At 42.0% G+C, this 24,645-nt stretch overlaps 1 protein-coding gene across 5 annotated transcripts; it reads right to left on the bottom strand.

The window, feature by feature from the left end:
- Window positions 1-1,134: 1,134 nt before the first annotated feature.
- Window positions 1,135-23,957, bottom strand: pcif1 (phosphorylated CTD interacting factor 1). 5 transcript variants are annotated; one of them, XR_013932939.1, is made up of 17 exons: window positions 23,850-23,957; window positions 19,978-20,144; window positions 18,558-18,682; window positions 18,220-18,348; window positions 17,179-17,312; window positions 16,626-16,780; window positions 14,281-14,428; window positions 13,355-13,438; window positions 11,618-11,717; window positions 10,434-10,599; window positions 9,414-9,586; window positions 8,901-8,987; window positions 8,153-8,337; window positions 7,141-7,234; window positions 5,741-5,916; window positions 3,755-4,488; window positions 1,135-3,723 (listed from the first exon to the last, which is right to left on the bottom strand). XR_013932939.1 is itself a non-coding variant. In XM_080424438.1 (16 exons), exons 2-16 carry the CDS (start codon window positions 20,114-20,116, stop codon window positions 3,969-3,971), a joined length of 2,415 nt encoding a protein of 804 aa, XP_080280564.1. In that variant the 5' UTR covers window positions 20,117-20,144; window positions 23,850-23,957; the 3' UTR covers window positions 1,135-3,968. The 5 variants fall into 5 exon arrangements, 2 of the variants coding, with proteins under 2 accessions (XP_080280564.1, XP_080280565.1); XR_013932940.1 differs by having other exon boundaries at window positions 1,135-3,750; window positions 3,782-4,488; XR_013932941.1 differs by having other exon boundaries at window positions 1,135-3,754; window positions 3,837-4,488.
- Window positions 23,958-24,645: the final 688 nt, after the last annotated feature.

The following is a 24,645-nucleotide window of genomic DNA, read 5'->3' as shown; positions in this document are numbered from 1 at the left end:
TTATTGCTGAAGTAATTTTTTATAATAGCCTAAAGTGGTTCATGTATGTTTTCTATTTTCTATTAATAATTAATATAGAACAAAAATACTATATTACCAATATAGGCTATATACTGTGTATTATCACAAATAAGAGAACTCATAGTTGCGGCCTTCATCTATACTGTACTATATAATAATGGTGTAATATGGGATATAAACATAGCACAAAAGATAGAAAATGTATGTTTGGTAGTACATTTTTATTTTATTCCATTTATATTTTGATACCCATCTCATCCTGCGGTGGAACTCCCATTTTCAGCTTCACCCAGCAGAGGGCTGCCCACAGAGGAGAGCGGCGGGAGGAGCAGATTAGGGGTTAACTAAAGTGTCTTGCTCAGGGACACTACGACACATTGCTGAGGGCTGGAATCGAACCTGGGTAATAACTTTTATACGCCCCCGTTGACCCCCGGCCCCCCGTTGACCCCCGTGGACCGGGGACCCCCGGCCGCCAAAAGGCAAGCTTTTCACTTGTAGATCTTCGATTTTAGAAATTAGAAATTAGAAAATTATTCTAAGTGTGTAATTATAATTCCAACATTCACTTAAACTCCTTATGTTTAAGCCTAACTGAATTATATATTTATGGATTTGTATATAAATTAATTGCATAATTTGTCTGCAATACTTTGCCACGCTTTCTCCCTGGATCTATATTTATTGCGGCTGTGTTTCCTCTCTTGCTTATTATACATTTTACTTCCTTGTATGATTTCATGAGCTGCTGCAGTGCTGCTGTTCAGCCACAGAGAAGAACACCGCTCTGGTTTTGGGCTCCATGATTGGTCAAGTTCAAGGATTCTGCTATCGACTTTCATGGTCTTTTATAGGAATATGTGAACTCACATTCAGCCTGGTTTAACGATCCTGGCTCGACAAACCTCTCCTTCTCAGCCCGGCTTGGCGTTCGTGGAACTGAATAAACCAGGCTGAACAGCGCAGGCTTGTCAAAACTGGATTTGCCTTTCAAACCAAGGATAATTTAATTTTCAAAGGATAATTTAATTCCGCTTTCGTGGAATAGACCCCAGGTCATATACATTTTAACACAGTGACCACATCCATAGAGAAACATCAACATGTTTTTTTTTAAAGGGGCATTTCACAGCTATTTATTTTGAATGACATCTCAGATCATAACAGTTTTATTTGAACTCTGCAGCGGAAAATAAAAATAAAACATGTCCAATGAAACATGCATTTACTGTAAATGAACAATAACGTTTTTGTTTTGATTTGTTTGGGTGGAGCTCAGCCACAGATGAAATCAGAAACAGCTCTTTTTTTTTAAATACAGGTTGTTTTTATCTTTAGATCATGCAAAAAAACTAAAACAAAAACAAAAAAATGAAAAACAGCTCATTTAAAAAAAAAAAAAACTAAAAAAAAAAATGAAACCAAAGAATTATAAAAATAAAGTTGAGTATTTTGCTGGTTACTGATGCAGACACGCCTACTTACATAGAAGACAGAAGGTCTTACTGACACTTTGGTTTAGTTTTAAATCAATTCTATATTGTATAATACATGACTTATCTTTAAAAAACTCAAAATTACGTTAAATTAAATAAAATAAAAACACAAGAGGAACAGTTAAAACAATTAATTTCTTTTGTTTTTCTTTAGAGCGTAAATACAATGATAGCATTATGTACAGAGGATGCTGGTGACAAGACTGTGATCCACCAATCAGAATATGACCCGCCCGCCCACCCCATTGTCTGATCCACCAATCAGGGTATGACCCTCCCTCCACCTGGCTCCAAGGCTATATCAAAGATGTTTCCTTTCTAGGAATTTAGGACGCATCGCCACTAGGTTGCGACATGGTACACGTCCCATGTTTACGATTGCTAGATCTCGCGAGAGGGTGTTGCTGGGACAGAGAGGGCGATAAAATAGATAATTTGTCATTTCCCTCTATAGCAGCAGTTCTCGGCCACTGGAGTAGTTTGGTGATGTTTGCCTGCAGAAACACATTGACCTCTCACTGTATTTTGCTGTTTGTTTTGGTAGACGCCCAAAAACGTCCCTGTTTACCAAAACACAGAAATACAACGAGAGAACAATGTGTTTCTGCAGGTAAACACCACCACACTACTCTGGTAGCTGATGACTGCTGCTATAGAGGGAAATGATGGATACATGTTTTATTTATTTATCGTTTTGTCATGTAAACTCAAGGCAAAGTTACATAGTATGCCTTCAACCGACCAGTAACATAGTGAACTACCTACTAGTTAAGTCAACCAACCAGTAATATAGTGAACTACCTACTAGTTAAGTCAACCAGTACTGTACAACCATTGTGTATACCAGCTAACCTTGTTATGATGGTGGGACCAAAACCAATCAACCACAAGACTGTTTCTGGGGCCAGAACCACAGTCTTAACAACACAAGTGTCACGCTGGTGGTTCTGCCCTCCTGTGTCAATCCTATAGTAACTACAATTCATGTCCTGTTGTCTCATTTAGTCACATTTATGCTATTAAAGGGGATATTTATTAGTTAAAACAAAACGTTTTTTGTTAAAAAGGTTAAAGTTCTATATAGTGATAGTAATTATAGCTATAGAGTGTTTGTTCAGTGACAGGGATCTCCCCGTCTCCAGCTCTTTAACAAACAGAACATTTTTTTCAGGTCAGGATACCAACTTCAACCAATCAGGAGAGAGAACACATTTATCAGCTTTAATTGTATAGTGTTTCAGTTCCAATTTTGGCTTGGAACTTATCGCTTACAATTTCTCTTGTTTATCCTGTATGAGTTCTCTCTATTAAATGGATAAAATTGCTAGCCTGACCTTAAAATCTTATTTTCTGTTAATTAAAGAGCTGGAAAGACAGGGAGACTCCTGTTACTGAACAAACACTCCATAGCAATGAGTACCATCACAATATAGAGCTATTTAACAACTATTTTAACAAAGACATATCACTTACACCATCTTTAAATCTAACCCCCTTTAAAAGTAAATGCAAACAGTTACTAGCGCCACTGTTTCGTAGTTCATACTGGGACAGATATACTGGGAATCAAACCGACAACCATGAAGGGGAAATAAGAATAAAAAAACTCACGAGAAGATTAAAAAACAACGTACGTACGTACGTACGTACAAACAGCTGCCATTGTCAGCCAATCACAACTGTCCCCCTCTGATGCGAGAGCCAATCACAACTGACCCCTGTGATGCGAGAGCCAATCAGAAGTCACAGAGCGCTCGAGCCTTCAGTTGAATGGTGTAAAAACGTCCCTAAAATGTCAAATCACGGTTTTAATCTAATAACATTTAGTCTTTAAAATAGAATGAAGACACTGTCTGTCTGTCTGTCTGTTCTACCCACAAGCATCTTAGAGTATATCATGGCTTTCGGGCAGAAACCTTGTATCTCCATATTTCAAAATTTCCGTAGTTTTTTTTGTTTCTTTTTTTTCATAATTGAAAGCCCTATTTCTTCATACAACAGTAGTGAAAATAGCCGATCTACAAGCTCACAATGCATCACGTTATATACCTTGACTTTGGTCTTATTAATGTTAATATTGTCAATAAAATCTTTTAATCTGCCAATTATTTGGGGCCCCATTTGCAATACCCTAAATGGCCACCAGGTTGGGAGTCACTTCTCCAAGTTGTTTGTGGCCATGTCCTACAGAGAGACAGACACCTGTCTGTCTGCCCTACAGAGAGACAGACACCTACCTGTCTGCCCCACAGAGAGACAGACACCTGTCTGTCAGTATGTCTGTCTGTCTGTCTGTGCTACAGAGAGACAGACACCTACCTGTCTGTCAGTATGTCTGTCTGTCTGTGTGTGTGTGTCGTACAGGGAGACAGACACCTACTTGTGTGTGTGTGCGTGTGTGTCCTACAGAGATGAACAAACAGTTTCAGTTCCTGAACATCATAGAAGTGTCTAAACAGCAGCCACCTTCTCTTGCGGACTGCTGCTGCTGCTGTTATTGTTGTTATTGTTGTCATGGCTACCGGTGGAGTCCACACTCGACGTCCGGGAAGGCGCGGCAGAGTCTCTGTCTGATGACGCGAGCGGGTGGGCGGAGCTGCCGGCAGGAGGCGGAGACGGGAGCGAGGAGCATGAGGAGGAGCGGGAGGCAGAGCCGGGGGCGGGGGCGGAGCCGGGGGTGGAGCCGGGGCCGGGGGTGGAGCCGGGGCCGGGGGTGGAGCCGGGGCCGGGGGTGGAACCGGGGCCGGGGGTGGAGCCGGGGTCGGAACCGGGGCCGGGGGTGGAGCCGGGGCCGGGGGTGGAGCTGGGGGCGGGGGCGGAGCCGGGGGCAGGGGCGGCGACGCCGGCGGCGCGGTAGGATTCTAGCAGCTCATTGATTCGCTCGGTGGTCGGCTCCCACCGGGAGAAACCCCCCTGGTTCTGGAGGAACAGGACCACCGTGCCATGGACCGCCTGGTAGTGCATGTCCTCTCTGCACACACACACACACAGGTTTGAATTACTACACTTGTGAGGACATCAACATTAGAGAGTGATTTTATGAATGCCATTTTAATACAAATTGCCATTTTAACCATAAGCCGAAAAATAGCAGATATACAAGCTTGAAGATCTGCAATTTTTACGATGCATCACACTGGCACACAACTAAGTATAAATCACGTTTAACTCTAATTCCAACCCCTAAACGTAACCTCTAAATGTCTAATCCTGACCTGAATCTTTTTTCTAACTGTAAGCCTATCCCTAAAAATATTTGACTATAAAACTACCGTTTCTTTTGTGAGGAACAAGGAAAATGGTCCTCACAACGTCTATTTCTCAAATTCTACTATACTCGTGGAGACATTTGGTCCTCACAACGTAGTCATACAAGCACACACACACACACACACACACACACACACACACACACACACACACACACACACACACACACACACACACACACACACACACACACACACACACACACACACACACACACACACACACACACACACACACACACACACACACACACACACACACACACACACACACACACACACACACACACACACAGAAATAAGATGTTACAACAGTTAATAGAACTAATTCTCAATTTTCAAAATTTTAAATGTCACTTAAAAAACTAACTATATTATCAAAATTGCCCTAATGCAGGGGTTGGCAAATAAGTTTGCCGTTTGCCTACGTAAATAGATAGCGGGCCAGAACATATGATCAAAGGGTAATTTAATTGACAGTATTTTTTGTTTTTTACTGGAACTCCATGACAGACTGCCTTGTATGACATACAGTACATTTGGATGCAGAGTTAAATAAACCAGCTGTAGGTGGCAAGATTAAGAGAAAATAACATTATCCACAAGTCTAAAGTAAGAGGAAAGTTGACAAACGAGGCATTTATATTAAAGAGGAATGGACAGCAAACTATGCGTTTATCCTACCTCATTTCATCGATGAAAAGCTGTATTATCTTATCGGCAACAAAGCTGTGTCTGCCCACTTGTAGTGTATTTGTACCGTTTACAGCTATGCTGACTGTCAGATGCCTGAAGAAGGTCTACTGACCGAAACGTTGCCTAAATGAAGTTGTCCATATTGTGCAAGTGTCGATGGTGTGCAGGTCATTTTACTGTATTCTAGACAGCTATGCTGACTACCATTGCGGTACTGGTGCTGGTAGTAATAGTAGTAATATAGTAGTATTTTTGTACCTTTTACAGATATGCTGACTACCAGAGCGGTACTGGTGCTGGAAGGCGGGCACCGTCAAACTGTGTCTCAGGAAGCGACTGGCCTCCATGCGGGTCAGGGCAGCGGTCATGGGCTCACGCCAGTCAGGAACGAACACGATGAACGACAACGGCTCACTGGAACTCTCTAGAAGTTCCTGTACGCGCACACACACACACACACACACACACACACACACACGTGATATTTTAACCACTTAAACCTCAGTGAACCTATTTCAAAGGAAGCTCTGAAAATGATCCTGGGAATAAAGCGGGTGTCCCGCCTCCTCTCCGCTTCCATTTCGTCTTTGCAGTAGAGTACTTTGCAGTTTTCCTACTGTAAATGAAATAAGTCGAAGCCTGCAATGTGTAGCTTGCTGCTTAGCAGAAACTAGATCTTTTAAATATATGGCATTCAGTAGGTGTAGTTCCAGACTCTATATAGCATTCAGGAGGTGTAGTTCCAGACTCTATATAACATTCAGGAGGTGTAGTTCCAGACTCTATATAACATTCAGGAGGTGTAGTTCCAGACTCTATATAACATTCAGGAGGTGTAGTTCCAGACTCTATATAGCATTCAGGAGGTGTAGTTCCAGACTCTATATAACATTCAGGAGGTGTAGTTCCAGACTCTATATAACATTCAGGAGGTGTAGTTCCAGACTCTATATAACATTCAGGAGGTGTAGTTCCAGACTCTATATAACATTCAGTAGGTGTAGTTCCAGACTCTATATAACATTCAGGAGGTGTAGTTCCAGACTCTATATAACATTCAGGAGGTGTAGTTCCAGACTCTATATAACATTCAGGAGGTGTAGTTCCAGACTCTATATAACATTCAGGAGGTGTAGTTCCAGACTCTATATAACATTCAGGAGGTGTAGTTCTAGACTCTATATAGCATTCAGGAGGTGTAGTTCTAGACTCTATATAACATTCAGGAGGTGCAGTTCCAGACTCTATATAGCATTCAGGAGGTGTAGTTCTAGACTCTATATAGCATTCAGGAGGTGTAGTTCTAGACTCTATATAACATTCAGGAGGTGCAGTTCCAGACTCTATATAGCATTCAGGAGGTGTAGTTCCAGACTCTATATAACATTCAGGAGGTGTAGTTCCAGACTCTATATAACATTCAGGAGGTGTAGTTCCAGACTCTATATAACATTCAGGAGGTGTAGTTCCAGACTCTATATAACATTCAGGAGGTGTAGTTCTAGACTCTATATAACATTTGGAGATTGCGGAATAGTTGTAGCTCTGAGCTAACTGCTCTATTAGCTCAGAACCAAACATAGTGTCAACTACCCTCTGAGGACCCCCTATGGGTCCCCGACCCCCTGTTGAAGACCCCTATTGTAAAGCATCCTCACCTCAAAGTGTTTTACCATGGCGTCCATCAGTTCTTCACAGAATGGAGGGTTGGCCTCAAACGACCCGCTGGCCGGAGTGAAACTCAGGAACGTTCTAAAATACACAAATATATACCTATAAATAATACACATAAATACTATAATAATAATTTGCTAGTCTGGGTTAGGCTTTAAGGACCCCTTTGAAAACGAGATGATACATCTCAAGGGGTTATCCTTTCAATAAGGTACTATCTATCTATCTATCTATCTATCTATCTATATCTATATCTATATCTATATCTATATCTATATATATATATATATATATATATATATATATATATATATATATATATATATATATACATACATACACACACACAAAACAGTTTGAGAACCACTTGTAGAATCGTCCTCAGGTCTTAACTCATTGAGTGCCATTAACGTGTTTCACGTGTTTTTACCGCTATGGCGCAACGTGCCAATGACGTGTTTGACGTGTTTTTGAAATAATAGTAAAAGTTTTTTTTTATTTTTTTTTAAACATGTTCAGAACCCAAGATATCATCATCTGAAGATTTGCAGCTCCATCCACTCCTTGTTTAACTTAGAACTGAAAAAGGCTGTATCTCGCTTCCTAAGCACTTTTTTTTTACTCTGGCACTGGGACAACATCATTCTGAAATAATTCTGGCAATTCTGGCACTCAATGAGTTGTTAATAGGTTAATTTAAACTGCTGTTTGTGTTATGAGTAAATGAGTACACTGAGTGCCATTATAACGAGGCGATGAAGCAACGTAAATATTTTTTCCAAACAAGGTTGATTTTTCAGCATGAATAAAATCATCATCCTGTATGAATTTTCAGAGGCATCGGCAAAATAAAAGTTTGATCATTGTGTTGCTTTTTCGTATCGTTTATTCATGTCTCTCCTGGTGTGTAATGACCTTATGAAGAAGATTGTCTAGCAAGCATTACTGACCGTCTCTCTCACAGACAGACAGACAGACAGACACACAGTGTCTCACCCTCTGGAACCGAAGTATCCGTCTATGTCGGGGAAGGCGGAGCAGAACTGTTTGAAGTAGCAGTTGAGCGGAGAAGCGAAACACTCGAAGGAAACGCCAAAGTGTTTGTTCAAGGCCTCGAACACAGGGACAGGTAACGCCCCCTGGAGGCCTGTGCCCTCATTGGTCCCTCCACCGAACATCACCTGCAAAGGAACACATCGTGCAATTCATACAATGAATACAATTCACACAATGGATCAGTTTAAATACAAGGCATACAATGATCATTACGATATATCAGTTTAAATACAATGCATTCAATGATCTTCAAGCTCCCAACGCGTTGCAATGCGATGCGTTAGGAGCTTGTAGATCTGCTATTATCACTACTTTTTTCAACAATACATTTTTTTTATGTATGAAATTACGTATGAAAAAACATTTAATTTGACTGTAATTCAAGATTTTTTTAAATAATAATCAAAAACTAAATGTATAGGAAACAAAAAAATACAGGGATATTTATTTAATTCGTCCGCGACCCACAAATGGGTGGGTGGCGGACATGTTTGTTTACATGGCAGCCATGTTTAGGGACGGGGCCGTAGCTGAGTGGCAGCAATATGTGGCAATGTCCTCCAACTCCAGCAAGATGTTTAACCCCTAACTGCTCCCCCACTGTGGACAGCCATCAGCTGGGTGAGGCTGAAAAATGTATGCCCCAGCAGAATCAAGCATTCAACGTGTAATAGTTGGTGTTAATTACCTGATATCTCTTAACGAGGCACCAAACTCTGGACAGGAACTTCTCAAAACGAGGATCATCTATACAGCTATACCTGTATAACAACTCCTACATACACACACACATAAAACATAAGTCACAATAAAACAATGGCCAAGTCCCAATACGTTTGTGAAACAGCGCAAAAGGAGCCTTTTTCCTAAACAATTAACACAGTAAAGAATGATGATGTTCAGGTATTTATCATTCTAACCTAAGCCTTATGTTCCTGCTGTTCTACATACAGCCAACCAATTGCAGATTGAGGCTTTAACCTTTTGCTTTTATGAAATGTTCCATAAATATTACATATTAACCCTTTAAGACCTGAGGCGATTCTTAAAAATGTTTTCTAAATCCTCAGTTTTTTGAAAAAAAATCTGGAAAAGAAATGTTCAAGATTTTTCAAAAATAGCAGATCTACAAGCATAGTGCGGCACTTGACGTGTTGTGAGCTTGTAGATCTTCTAACAGTAATACAGTAACAGTACTAACCAGTTTGGTAAAGTGTCCTCTGCTCAGTTTGACCATCTCTCCTTTAAACCTCAGACAGGCCAAGTCGTTCTCAAAGTGCAGCTCCACACGGGGGTGGGGGGCGGAGGGGACGGACAGACGGACAGGATAACAATACACCAACCGATCCTGGAGCTCTGCATCCTCCGTCACGTCTACTCTCACACACACACACACACACACACACACACACGCACACCATGAATAAGGTTACACAATTCCGGGAATGTTTAATTAAATGATTTGAATCATTTAACCGTGAAACATAATTAAAACATCAAAACAAATTCTTGATACCCTACTCCAAAAAAATGACTTCTCTTTGTGTTTCGTGTGTGTGTGTGTGTGTGTGTGTGTGTGTGTGTGTGTGTGTGTGTGTGTGTGTGTGTACAGATAGTCATTTGTTCTCATGTTTTTTTATATACTTAGGCTTGTTTTATTTGTCGTTTTTTTTTTTTTTTACCACAATGTTGAAATTAGATTTAGATAGCATGTCATTTAGACAGATGGTGGTTCATTGTTTACCTGGGATCTTATAGTTTCTAATGTACATATTATTATTTTGACATTACATTTAGTTTGACTCAGTTCCACAGATAAATATTGTGAAAATAGCAGATCTACATGCTCATGTAGAGACAATTGTTTTCATAATTCTTTTCATTTTAGAGGTATTAAAAAGGTCTTACACCCCCCCCCCCCGGGGATCCTGACCCACAAGTTGAGAACCACTGGTTTAGACTGATAGTAGGTTCTTGGTTAACCTGTGATCCTAGTTTATTGAGGCACTACACTGTCTCTCTGCATTCTATGTAGGTGTTTACCTCGTTTATTGTAAGTCACTCTGGATAAAGAGTGTCTGATAAATGCCTACATTGTAAAGGCAAGGGGTGTGTGTGTGTGTGTGTGTGTGTGTGTGTGTGTGTGTGTGTGTGTGTGTGTGTGTGTGTGTGTGTGTGTGTGTGTGTGTGTGTGTGTGTGTGTGTGTGTGTGTGTGTGTACCTGTGTTAATGTTGCCGTCTTTCATCAGGGCCAGGTGAGTCAGTCGGAGACGTCGGCTGTACTCGGCAGAGATGTGGTAGATCTTAGAGCAGATTCCTTCAACGGACTCTTTAGCTACGGACGCTACATGAGGACCACACTGCTGCCTGAGGTGCTCTAGTCTGTCCTGTTACACACACACACACACACACACACACACACACAGGTTAAAGGTCATCATGAGGACCACACTGCTGTCTCAACTCTGTTGTTAAAGCCCCAACACACTAACCCGACACCGGTGGCGGACAGTGTTGGAAAGCGTTGGTAAGTGTTGTAAAGTTGTAGCGGGGTGTCGCTCGCGGACCAAGGCAGCTTGGTGGGTTTTGACCACAGGATAGCAGCAGGGTGGTGGAGATGGGACAGAGAAGTGGGATAGAGCGCTCTGGTTGGCTGCAGCCTTGCTAGGAGGGGTAGCGGCCGGGGCCCTTTCTCAAATGCAATGCGGAGGTTGTGCTCACAGTGAGTTTATCGAGTCTGAATACAGCGCATATAGACTGTATGGTAGGCCTATATTGCATGTTTGCTCAAAATGCAGACACAGTAAAGCGTGTGACCAACTGTGTGCGTGCAGTGTGTAGGGACCTTTATGTGTGTGCGTCAGATGTGTGTGCATGTTCTGGGGCATGTGTTTTGTTACACTCAGCGCCCACAAACGAGCGAAAACGGTTTCGACCAATGGGCTCGACTCATGAGCTCGCGCACGGAGGTGACACTACTGTGCATGCGAGACATATCTCTATGACACGAAACAATGCGGAGGAGCCCCATGACGTCATCGTCCCCAAACACAGAGGGCGGCGGAAAAAGGGACTATGCGCTGGGCGAGCAACTCCATAGAAGTGAATGGGTAGGGATTTACGGTTACCACTCTAGTTCTTTTAAAACTCTATGGTCGGAAGTTGAATCACGCATGCGCGGGATGCAGAGAAAACCAATAACAACGCCTCATGGCTTCCCTCAAGACGTGCATATGCACAAAATAACGCCAGAATCGCGATACGGCTTGTGTTCACTGTATCAAACGTCAATTTCGATTCGTATCGAAAACCACGCCACACTCGGTTAAACAACAGCAGTGGAAGAAGGTTAGCCAGTGTTATGAGAGGGCGAGCGGAGGTTAAATGACATGTAAAGGTCATTACCATGTAATCTTCCTTGCTGGCTGAAGTGTCCCGTCGGAGCCAGTTCATGGTGTCTTCAGCGTTCCACTTGACCACCTTGCGACTTTCTGGACTGGCATTCCTACACACACATATACACACACACACGGTTGGTATCATACGTTAATTTCTAATAATAATACTAGTAATAATACTAGTGATGACCCCTTGGTTATCACAGCACAGGAGGTGTATAATGCCGTACACAAGCTAACTAACAACAAATCTAGTGGCCTTGATGGTATTGATGCTGAGCATTTGAAATATGCCAGTATGAGAACATATCCTCTCCTTGCATTATGTTTTACTGGTTTTATGGTTCATGGCATGCTACCTGATTCTATGCTTTCTGTTCTATTAGTACCTGTGATTAAGGACAAGACTGGAAAAATTAGCAGTCTAGATAATTACAGACCCATAGCATTGGCAAGTATAGTATCTAAAGTGATGGAAAAGATACTGTTGGACAAAATATATGAGTACATTCACTCCTCAGATAATCAATTTGGTTTTAAACCCAAGCATGGCACTGACCTCTGCATTAATGCGCTAAAGGAAATGGTAGATAAATATAGAGGACAAAACTCATCAGTCCTTATGTCCTTTATTGATGCGTCACGCGCTTTTGATCGCATCAATCATTTTAAGCTTTTCTCTAAGCTAACCCAAAGAGGGGTGCCTGGGAGCATAGTCAGGATTTTAGTTTTAGCCTACTGGTATGCCAACCAGACTATGAAAGTTAAGTGGGGAAATAGTTTATCTCTCCCTTTTCGAGTCACGAATGGTGTCAGGCAGGGGGGAATTTTGTCCCCTGTACTTTTTAATTTATATATGGATGATCTGTCTAAGCAGTTAAATGCCTGTAACACTGGATGTATGCTGGGTGATAATCTAGTGAATAACCTGATGTATGCGTATGTAGATGACCTGGTGGTACTGAGCCCAAGTAGCGCTGGTCTCCAGCAGCTACTCAACATTTGCACTATGTATGGTATTGAAAATGATGTCATGTATAACGCCAGCAAGAGTGTTGTTTTAATCTGTAGAACTAAAGAGGACAAGGGTCAAATATTTCCCGATTTTAAACTTTCTTTTAATGTGCTCAATGTCTGTAGTAAGGTCAAGTATCTCGGCCATTTTATTACAGAACACATGACAGACGATGATGATATTCACAGACAGTGCCGTAGGATGTATGCGCAGGCGAACATCCTCGCACGTAAGTTCAGCATGTGCTCTGAAGCAGTTAAGATCACTCTGTTCAGAGCTTACTGCACACCACTCTACACTGCCCACTTGTGGTCAAGGTACAAGAGAGCAAGTTTTCAGAAACTGCAAGTTGCATATAATGATGCAATGAGAATTTTACTCAAAAGGCCTAGATGGAGCAGTGCAAGTGAAATGTTTGTGGCTGCAAGAGTCAATACTCTCCAAGCTGTTCTTAGGAATCTAATGCACAGATTCATGTGCCGTTTGGATGAGTCTGAGAATACCATCATTGTCAATATAAATAACCCTGTGAAGAGTTAAATCAGATATACCTCTAGTCTTAGGAGACATTGGCTAAACTGCTTGTATTTATAACCGTCCCAATTTATTGTGAAAAGGACTGTTTTTAATTCATGTTTATTGTTGGAGTCTGTATCTGTATGTATCTATGGACCTTGAGTCTGCAATAAAGCATTCATTCATTCAATAATAATAATAATAACAACAGACCTGGAGTCAATCATCTTCTTTGCTGCCTCAGCGTATTTAAACAGCAACTTCCTGGCTTCCTCTTTGTATTTAATACGACACAACCTACAGACAGGTTGAGAGAGAGAGAGTGAGACGGGTAGAGTCAAGCAGACAGGTAGAGTCAAGCAGACAGGTAGAGTCAAACAGACAGAGTGAGACAGACAGACAGACAGGTAGGTAAGAGTGAGACAGGTAGAGTAGAGCAGACAGAGTGAAACGGACAGGTAAGAGTGAGACAGGTAGAGTCAAGCAGACAAGTAGAGTGAGACAGACAGGTAAGAGTGAGACAGGTAGAGTCAAGCAGACAAGTAGAGTGAGACAGACAGGTAAGCAGCAAGCTATATTATGCTTTTTTGCGCAACTGTAAAAATGGAACAGAAGCGGGGAGGTGGCGTCCAGTGGTGTAAAGTAACTACGTATATTTACTTAGAAACAAAAGTAAAAGTACTCAAATGTTTGAAATATAGCCGATCTACAAGCCGATCTACAAGCTCGCGATGCGACGTGTTGTGAGCTTGTAGATCGGCCATTTTCAAATAGCCTAAGTATAAAACAGGGCTAAAGTGGTTATTGTCTATTTTATAACATAATCATTTAGATCTGCAAAGTAACTAAAGTTTTCAAATAATTGTAGTGGAGTAAAAGTACAATATTTGCCTCCCAGATATAGTGGAGTAGAAGTAAAAGTATAGACAATTGGAAATACTCCAGTAAAGTAAAAGTAACTCAACATTGTACTTAAGTACAGTACTGCACTTAGTTACTTTACACCACTGAGTAAGACAGACTGGTGGCGTCAACCAGCCGGGTAGAGTTAAGCAGACGGGTAGTCAGGTGGAAATGGACACACAGAGTGAGACAGACAGGTAGAGGGTGAGACAGCTTAGAGTGAGACAGACAGGTACCTTATAGGGATGTCATTCATGACCTCTCTGAACATCGACGGGGAGATGACGGGCTCACATTCGCTAGGCAACAGAGGGTCTGGACCCTTGTCAATCACCTTTCTCTCCAATAGCCATCGATTAAATGACTCTCTGGGCGGTTCTATACCTGACAGGCGGACAAGAAATGCAATCAGTTACCTCGTTAGAGGGTAGTTGGGAGGAGTTAAGACAGTCCCATACACTTCCAATGTAAATAGAGAATGAACATAGAATATTTTTATATTCAACCATCATTTATCTTTTATTACTTTTAGTAGGATCGATTTATATGTATTGTATGTAAATTGTGTACTCATTTTATGGTATATCAATTTGTGTTACAACATATTGTTTTACAATAGGTTATTTGTCATGGTAAGAAGGGGGCCGGACTAGATAAGCATTTGCTTCTTTCTGTCCCTTCTTGAACAAATGTTTTGAAAATTGTGATGGTGATGTATGGAGTAGTTTGTAATTTTAAATTGTTCAAGATAAATAAAGATCAAATCAAATCAAACTACACACTCTTGGCAGGCACTGCGAATAGGAAAACTCCTTGTGCTTCTTGTAAACTTTAAACATCCCTGCCTGCTGCACAATGTGCATCACCTGATTGATTTATTCTCAAGCGAGGGCGTCACGTGAGGAAAAGATCTACAAGTTTGTAGCTATTTTGTAGAGTGAAATGAGAGCGTACCAAATGCGCTCTTTACAGGTCCGTTTTATCAAGTGTATTTGGTATTTAAGTGGTAATGAATTTGCAGCTCAACAAAAGCTAAGTCATCTTAGTGTATGACAGAGGACAATTTCACAATAAATTAAAATCTCCATGATATGATTATTGTTAGCAGTTTTTTATCACGATAAACGCTATCCCTAGTCGGAGCACTGCGCTCTAGGTGTCCTCAGAGCACACACTGACCGCCCTGAGTCAGAATCCACATTGCACATGCACCTACATGTAACAAAACAAAACATGTTTATACATGGGATTCATTGAATTAATTTTGAAAGATGAAAATGGTAACGTTAAGTTATTGAGTATGTCCCCTGACCGTTTGTATATTAACTGATATCAGAGTGCTCTATGACGATAACACCTGAGCGCTCTGAAATCTAAGCAGATTCTCAGAGCGTGTTTCTGAACGCACCCTAGTTAGGGTCGGGATCCTTAAGGACTTACTTAACGGTCCCATTCCTTAACGGTTCCCTTTAACCATTCCTTAAGTAAATAGGGAGTTCCAAATGGACCCTTACAGGTCTGTAACTCTGAGAGTGTACAAATAGAAACAAATGGACCCTTACGGAATCCATTTGGTTCCATTTGTACACTCAAGAGTCATGGGGTCCTTGAAAATTAAAAAGTTTGAGAACCACTGGTATTAAAATAATATAACCTGAAGTCCACATACCAGCTCTGACATTATGATAAAAACCTTTCCCGAAAAGGTTCCAAATGTGATGGAACCGATTCCGGTTCCTTAATGTTGGATCCAGTTCCTCCGGTTACCAGATCCCAACCCTAAACCTAGCAGCACTACATTTTTTTTATCATGTTACATATTTCTCAAAACATTACTCATGTTTTGGGACACATAAAAAAAAAACTTCAATTAATTCCAAACCTTTTCCAGGCCTGGAAAACAGTTTCTCATTTCAAAATATTTCCAGGAATTTCATGAGCGTGGGAACCCAGCCTACAGTTTAGGTGTGCTGGGTGAACAACTAGAAAGAATGTGGAAGTAGCACCACCTTGTGGCCAATAGTTCCAAGGGGAACCCTCATGTGGGGATAGATCATATCAACATTACATGTCTCCATTACTGTGGTAAAAATAATTCTGATTAACGATATTATCATGATAATCACAATATGATTTAAAACTCTTAAAATGCCACTTTTGTTAAAAGGAGTAGTTCACCCAAAAATGTACCTATTTTCTATCAATTACACACCCCATGAAGCCTTGAATTCATGGAGATCTTTTTTGTTTTTGTCGCATTCCTAAGTCAATTATTTGATGACCGGGTAATCGGTCAATAGAATAGGAGACTCAGTCGGGGACTCTTTGAGTCTACCAGAGACTCTGCCGGTCATCAAATTATTGACTTAGGAATGCGACAAAAACAAAAGAAAAACTCTTTCAAAAAATTTAAAGAGAAAATAAGTCATTTTTTGGGCGAACTATTCCTTTAACCACTTGAACCCCAGTATCCATAGTCTGGTGGGAATATTAGCCAAACAAATAGCAGATCTACAAGCTCACAACAAGTTATTTTTGGCAAAAAGATTTGGTTTAGACTGGAAAAAAGCAGTCCAAGTACCTTCTCTCTGGTAACACAGTTCGGTGTAGTGTTGTCGTAGCTTGGTGACCAGTTGAGCTCTCTGTAGTTCTATGTCGGGGTGGGGGGAAAGCAAGGGGGCGGGGGGCCGCTCTCTGATCACTGCGTTGGTCTGGATGTCTAGATCCCAGTAGATACTGAAAATGCACACAAATACTGTCTGTAAATACACAAAAACACTGTCTGTATACCAGTAGATACTGGTAATCTTCAGCGTGCTGCAGTGGAAGTCGATGGGGAAACTATTTGGAATGTCAGGTGTAAGAGTAAATGGCTGCATGTCATTCATTCTCCCTTCCCTAAAACACCCTGGACAACGCTCCACACGTCCTAGACTCTTCTCTCTTCCCTAAAACACCCTGGACAACGCTCCACACATCCTAGACTCTTCTCCCTTCCTTAAAACACCCTGGACAACGCTCCACACGTCCTAGACTCTTCTCTCTTCTCTAAAACACCCTGGACAACACTCCACACGTCCTAGACTCCTAGACTCTTCTCCCTTCCCAAAACACCCTGGATTGTGGGTACTTACACAGCTGGTCTGTAGGGTACGGGGGCGGGGCTGGGTGTAGTGGGCACTGCTGATTGGGCCTGTTTGTCTTCAGGGGCGGCGCTCCACGGTTTAACCCCCGGCGTGCTGGGAGAGATGGGAGTTGTAGGCTCCACCTGCATACAGATAGATAGGATAGTTAGTTAGCCACAGGAGGTAGGTAGGTTAGTTATTACACAGATAGGATGGTTAGGTGGTATAGGAGGTAGGTTATTTTGGTTGACGATAGGTTAGTAAAACAGGTAGTAAAACAGGTACAATTATTTTAAAGGCTGACATTAAAGCATAAATGACACTTTGGTAGAGGTTTGGGTTGTGCAGTTAACTTGTCACAATGTAACTAGTCTAGTTAGTGAGATATGTTGCGCCGTTTCTCCACTTATTATAAATTGAAATGAGTTAACTACACCACTAGTTCCCTTATGACTAGTTAGCTACACCAGTGGTTGTTCAAGTGGGGTCCTGGAGGGGGTTCCCAGCTAAATTAGTTAAAATATAGAATCAAAATCGGTTTGACGACTGTAACTCTATTTTATGCTTTAGCTATTGAAAAAATTATAATCTACAAACTAGAACTGGTAGATGTGCTATTTTTTTTGTATCTAAATATTGACAATCTCTGAACATTTTGGAATAATTATGAATACATTTATTTAGTTTTGAACAAAACATTTTCAGATGGAGCAGAAACCTCTGATCTCCATATTGTAACTCATGTTTTTACCGTACATTAACACATCCCCTGCCATTGACGCAGATCTACGTCAATTCAAAACAAAACATGTTGTTAGTGATTACGCTAGACGGCGCTCTTCGCCAACCTATGAACGATGCAACTGAACTGGAAAAGACGTCATCGCCCAAAGAATAACTACTTCCATCCAAAATGCATTGTGAGCTTGTAATGGGTTAATGTAGGGGTAATGAAGATGTTTGAGAGCCACTAGTAAACCTCTAGCAACGTGTCCATGTGTTTAAACATGCTGCAGTTCATTTTCTCATTTCGGACGTTTGACATTTGACCTTGGGTCGTTTCAGGCTGTTTGACCCCGCCCCTTGCTCCTCCGAGGCCCGCCTCTTCCTCTGACCATTGCCTAGGTTACCGTCTCCTCCCCCCTCTGCTGGGGCCGCGTTCAGACCTAGAGGATCAGACTGCAGACAGGCAGACAAATAAACAGCAAATGAGATAAATGCACGATTAACAGAACAAAATAACGACAATCGCTATACTCCTTGTAATTCCGATTCACTGAATTGAACATCAATTAAATTTCGATTTGTATTGCAAATGTTGACGCCCTTACTACTAATGCAATAATAATATTAATATACAATAATAATAAATTAGTAATCAGACTCACAATGACATCATGCTGTCCCAGTACAGGCATCTCCCACAGCGACTGGTTAGTGAACCTGTTGAAGTAGTACGGTCTGTTCTCCCTCTTAGACCAACACTTTGACCAGCCTGCCTGCACCAGCTCATCTGCGCACAAACACACACACACACACACACACACACACACACACACACACAGGTTAGACCAAAGTTCTTCAGGCCAGGTCCTCACGAAAGCCTAGTTTTCTATCCTACCAGGACCTGTAGTACTGCTGGTTTTATCTCCTACCAGGACCTGTAGTACTGCTGGTTTTATCTCCTACCAGGATCTCTAATACTGCTGGCTTTATTTCCTACCAGGACCTCTAGTACTGCTGGTTTTATCTCCTACCAGGACCTCTAGTACTGCTGTTTTATCTCCTACCAGGACCTCTTTGGTTTTATCTCCTACCGGGACCTCTGTTACTGCTGGTTTTATATCCTACCAGGACCTCTAGTACTGCTGGTTTCCTACCAGGACCTGTAGTACTGCTGGTTTCATCTCCTAGCAGGGCCTCTAGTACTGATGGTTCCATCTCCTACCAGGACCTCTAGTACTGCTGGTTTTATCTCCTACCAGGACCTCTAGTACTGATGGTTTATCTCCTACCAGGACCTCTAGTACTGCTGGTTTTATCTCCTACCAGGACCTCTAGTACTGCTGGTTTTATCTCCTACCAGGACCTCTAGTACTGCTGGTTTTATCTCCTACCAGGACCTCTAGTACTGCTGGTTTTATCTCCTACCAGGACCTCTAGTACTGCTAGTTTTATATCCTACCGGGACCTCTAGAACTGCTGGTTTTATGTCCTACCGGGACCTCTAGTACTGCTGGTTTTATGTCCTACCGGGACCTCTAGTACTGCTGGTTTTCTATCCTACCGGGATCACTAGTACTGCTGGTTTTCTATCCTACCAGGACCTCTAGTACTGCTGGTTTTATCTCCTACCAGGACCTCTAGTACTGCTGGTTTTATCTCCGAACAGGACCTCTAGTACTGCTGGTTTTCTACCATACCGGGACCTGTAGTAGTGCTGGTTTTTATCTCCTACCAGGACCTCTAGTAGTGCTGGTTTTATCTAACAAACTAAATAGCTAACTAACTCCTGGGTTAGGTTTAGGGGTTACATTAACTGATTCACTGCCAATCACGTAGATCTACGCGAACCGATTTAAAGCCGCCACGTGCCAATCGAGTAGATCTACATGAACTGGAAAAAAATTATGAAAAAAAATAATGATTTGTTGAAGATCTAGACTCCTATCCACTTCCTTGTTAACTTAAAACTTAAAAATTCTGTATCTCGGCCCCTGAGTACTTTTTTTTTCAATGAAAAACTCTGGCACTGGCTAAAAAAATATGAAAATACCTCTGGCAGTTAATGGGTTTTAATTGTGTCACCTGGTAATTGTGTCACCTCCTGGCTCTTGGAGGTTGACGGAGAGAGCGGAGCCGGGGATCCCTGGGAGGAGGTGGAGCCTGAGGGAGACAGGGTCATAGCCGCCTCCCCCTTCACTGATCCATGATTCTCATTGGACATCCCCACGGCTCATCAGTATCACATGTATCTGATTGGACACATGACAACATGATAAGATCAAATGAAGTGAACCTTTATTGATCCCAGAAACCATGGATAAATACAATTGGAGATCAAACTGTTTGATTTAGATTCTGACACAAGACATCTGAACTGAGTTTCCCAATGACCGAACAAGTATAGGCCTATATATCAATAATTATGTACTATGTATGTTTATCAACAATTAAAGGGATACTTCACTTTAGGGCCGGGGACACATTTAAAAAATATATTAAAAATAAATGAAAAAAGTTATGGAAAATTCATGGCCCCCTCACGCATTAGTAGGACACTCTAATGCGTGAGGGGGCCATGAATTTTCCATAACTTTTTTCATTTATTTTTAATATATTTTTTAAATGTGTCCCCGGCCCGAAAGTGAAGTATCCCTTTAAAGGGATATTTCACATTCAAATATGTTTGGGGTCATTTTAACATCTACTCTGGCTTTTGTGTTGCACCCCAGACAGTTTCTAAGTTTCTTGATTTCAGACACGCCCCCTAACTATAAACCCATTGTAACTTCAAACTACATTTCATCATTGAGAAGTAATGTCCTAATGAATGTTACATGCAAACAAGACCCGCTTTAATTACTTCAGTCTATATTAGTAGCTTAATGACTAATATTACATTTCTATTGTCTTTTTTATGTCCACTGTATTTGTATTTAAGTTCATAAAGTTAACATAAGTATAACTAAATGCATTTGAAATTGAATAAGAATGTTACTTTTCAGGATTCCTATTCAAAAATAGCAACAAAAAAAAAATCAGGACTCCAATTCAAAAATAGCAAAAAGAGCAGATCTACAAGCTCAAAACGCGTAGCAGTTTTGAGCTTGTAGATCGGCTATTTTTACTACTTTTGTGTGACATAGAATGGCTTAGTACGGCATTCATTTTACGGAAGGCTTTTGTGTTTCACCCCAGAAAGTTCTTAAGTTGCTTGATTCAGTATTTAGATATTTGACATTCATTTTATCAGACACGCCCCCTTCCTATACAAACCCATTGTAACTTCAAACTCCATTTTAATCATGATAGATTCATCGAAAATACCCGTCTTTGGTTCTGGTGACTGATATTGTCCTAATGTGTGAGGGGGCCGTGTTTTTTTTATTGCATTTTTCATTCATATATTTTTTGTTGTGTTTCCCCTCAAAATTATGAAAGATAAATGAAAAAAGTAATCGAAAAAACAAGGCCTCCTCACGCATGAGAAGCCCAATATCAGGTCACCAGAACCACGGACGGGTGTTTTCAGTGAATTTAACGTGGTTAAAATAGAGTTTGAAGTTACAATGGGTTTGTACAGGAAGGGGGCGTGTCTGATAAAATGAATATCAAATATCTATTCTAAATACTGAATCAAAACTGTCTGGGGTGAAACACAAAAGCCTGAGTAGCTGTTAAAATGACCCCAAACATGAAATATCCCTTTAAACCTTTTCATAAATGTCATAGATAGCTTGAAGTTCATAGACTTGTTTGAAGGCACCATCATCATGGTAGTGTAAATTTGTGTTTTTGTTTACACATTATCATTTCTATGAATATGTTGCATTCATGTGTGTTCAGACATTTAACCACTTAAAGCCTCAATAGTAAACTTGACCTTTGACTTTTTACTTGGCCTGCTCTTTTTCCTTCTACACTAGCCATGGTTCAGTCACATGACGCTCGTCTGTCACAAGCGTCATGGCGCTACTTGTTCCTGTTTTTTACATTTTACATTTACAACCAGTACATCTACATAAACGTTCAGATTTCAAATATAAAGTGCTGACCCCCGCCATGACTGTCATGGTATGACAGTCATGTTTCAGGGCTACCTCTACAGTACACCAATTAAACCTCTTCACCGAAAATAGCTTGTAGATCGGCACTTTTGGCAAATGTTCCTCACAAAACAGAGATGCTGGGGTGCAACCGGTTCATGTAAAAGAAAAAGGTTCCTATCACACAAAGATGTGGCCGCCCCTCTGAAGCAACTCTGAGGACCCCCTAGGGGTGGAAGACCTGGCATGAACTATAGCTTTAGGACTACTAGAGTGACCAGACGCCCCAGTTTGGCCGGGACTGTCCCGGTTTCAAACTGCGTGTCCCGCCAAATATCTCTAAAACAATTCACAAACAAATTGTCCTGGTTTTCGCCGCAATTCAAATAAGAGTTGTTTATAGACGTTTATGTACATGCTCACACCCTATTTTTTAACTCTATGGCTCACACCTAACCAACCAGAAAACATCAACAATGCATTGCGTGTCTGAATTCAACGCTGCTGTGTGTGTGCCAATCGTCGTTGCCTGTGACTATGGCGCGTATATACATTTGCAGTGCGTGAACGTACATGAATGCAGCGTGCGTGTGCACGAATATGCACATTCATTTAAAGCCTTGACCTTTGCACATTCATTTAAAGCATTTAAGGGTCCTGGTTTGGAGGGGGTTGGAAATATGACCACACTAGCTAGAACATAAAAATGTAACACTGTATACGTTCCGTCTAGCAATGCCAATGGTCATACATGTGTCGTATGCACCTACAAGGCAATGCTGGGCTCGGTCGAACCCCCACATATTCTCAAATATTCGTACTTTACAGTGTTGTATTTTGATATGTAAATATAATCTATGCATTATAGTAGCAGATATCTTGCATTGGAGTGTGAGGTCTTTCTCACAATGTAGCACAGGAGCGCAAACAGCTTTTACACTTCATCGTACAACGGTGTCTACGGACAAGATCTGCAAGCTAATCAAAATAGCGTGTAGATCTGCTAATTTTTTTCTTTAAGTCAGGACAGGACTGAAGAAGACACCGTCCGTTGCGTTTTACTAGCTCTACCCATAGATATATATCTCTACCAGGGAGGATAAATTACGCTCAACGGTGACACGCATGCGCAGGCGAGAGCCTTGTGAAAACACGGAGGGACTGGGAGGAAGAAAGAAGGCGGGGGAGGAGGAAGAGGAAGAGGGGGAGGGGAAAGGAGGGGGGAGGGGAAAGGAGGGAGGAGGGGAAAGGAGGGAGGAGGAGAAAGGAGGACAACAAAGGCTTCAGCTGCTCTGCTGAGCGGCCACAGAGAGACGTGGAGTTTAAAAAAGGGGGGGAGAAAAAAAAACACAACAACCAAAACCGGATTAAAGAGCTAGAACCGGACCGAACCGGTCTTTTAAACGAACCCCCCCCCCCTATTAAACAGCAAGCCGCCATTTTGTGTTTTTAAAAAGCAGCCGTTGCAGCTCTCGCTGCACAGCTGCAACAACAACAACAACAACGTTTAGGCGGGAAGAAGAAGCTTCTCCGCTCGCGCAGCAACAGCTGTACACGAATCGTACGGCGGCGCCGCGCGAGCCGAAAACAGCCGATCTACAAGCCCACAGCGCGCCGCCGGCGCGGCTCGCTGTGGGCTTGTAGATCGGCTGTTTTCGGGGCGCACCACTCGCGCTCGCTCGCCGCGCGACACCACAGCCGGTGGAGTACGGGCGAAATGTAGCTCCAGAACAGCAAGACAAGATGGCGGACACGCCCCTGTGTGCGAGCCGAGGAGCCACGGAACATTTTGGTTCGTTTGGGGCCGTTTGCCCGCGCGCCGACGCCGAATCTGTGCGGCTAGCGACGCCAAATGTTCCGCGGCACGCCGGTGCGTCGCGTGCGGCCAGCGGCGCCTCGGTGTGGTCCTACCTGCGGGGTTTTATGTTTGGGTGCGGGTCGCGCTGCGCGGGCTGCTACTCCTTCCTGCGTCCTGCCTCTCCCTCTCCCTCCCCGCCGGCTCAGACATCTTGTACGGCGGACCCGAGGCCCGGCACTGCGCAGGCGCGAGGGCTCGCGGCGCAGGCGCGGTGCGTCGACGGCTCAACGTGTCACCCGGAAAGACGCCATTTGCGGCGAGGCATAATAGTAGCAGCGCTAAGGTCTCTCTCGCTCTCGCTCTCTTTCTCTCCAGTGTTGCCAAATTTTGTGAGAGAAATAAGCAACCAGGTCTACGAAAACAAGCCCAAAAGAAGCGACTGTGCTATGGCCATTTGAAAATAGCGTCGCATCACGACGCGTTGTGAGCTTGTAGATCTGCTTTTTTCAATAACATAAAATAAAATCTTTAACATTTTAACAACACAAATCTTGTGGGGGGTGGGGGGTTAAACAACATTAGAAAACAAGCCCAAATAACTACACTTTAGAAACAAGCCCAAAAAAACTACCAATATTTACAAGCAACCTTACAGAAAAAGAAGCCCAAAGTTGCTTATAATAAGTGGACATGGCAACTTGGTCTCTCTCTCTCTCTCTCTCTCTCTCTCTCTCTCTCTCTCTCTCTCTCTCTCTCTCTCTCTCTCTCTCTCTCTCTCTCTCCGAAGAAGTTTATTGTGCTGCACTAACATTAATCTCGTTTTTTTTTTTTCAAATCTATTAACTAAATATACTAAATATTCATCTTAATTGTGTCAAAATGTCCTGTGTGAAGGTGTTTATTTTTTCA

The sequence above is a fragment of the Gymnoscopelus braueri genome (assembly GCF_963280865.1).
Source record: "Gymnoscopelus braueri genome assembly, chromosome: 3".
Taxonomy (NCBI): domain Eukaryota; kingdom Metazoa; phylum Chordata; class Actinopteri; order Myctophiformes; family Myctophidae; genus Gymnoscopelus; species Gymnoscopelus braueri.
This window is presented reverse-complemented; position numbering and strand designations above follow the sequence as displayed.

Bases quoted from the DNA above. Each gene is read 5' to 3' on its own strand.
- pcif1 (XM_080424438.1), bottom strand. From the start codon at position 20,116: ATGTCCAATGAGAATCATGGATCAGTGAAGGGGGAGGCGGCTATGACC. The intron at 13,439-14,280 runs GTACCTGTCTGT...ACCTGTCTGTAG, and splicing joins ATGAATGACATCCCTATAAG to GTTGTGTCGTATTAAATACA. The intron at 8,338-8,900 runs GTAATTAACACC...GTTCCTTTGCAG, and splicing joins GCCTCGTTAAGAGATATCAG to GTGATGTTCGGTGGAGGGAC.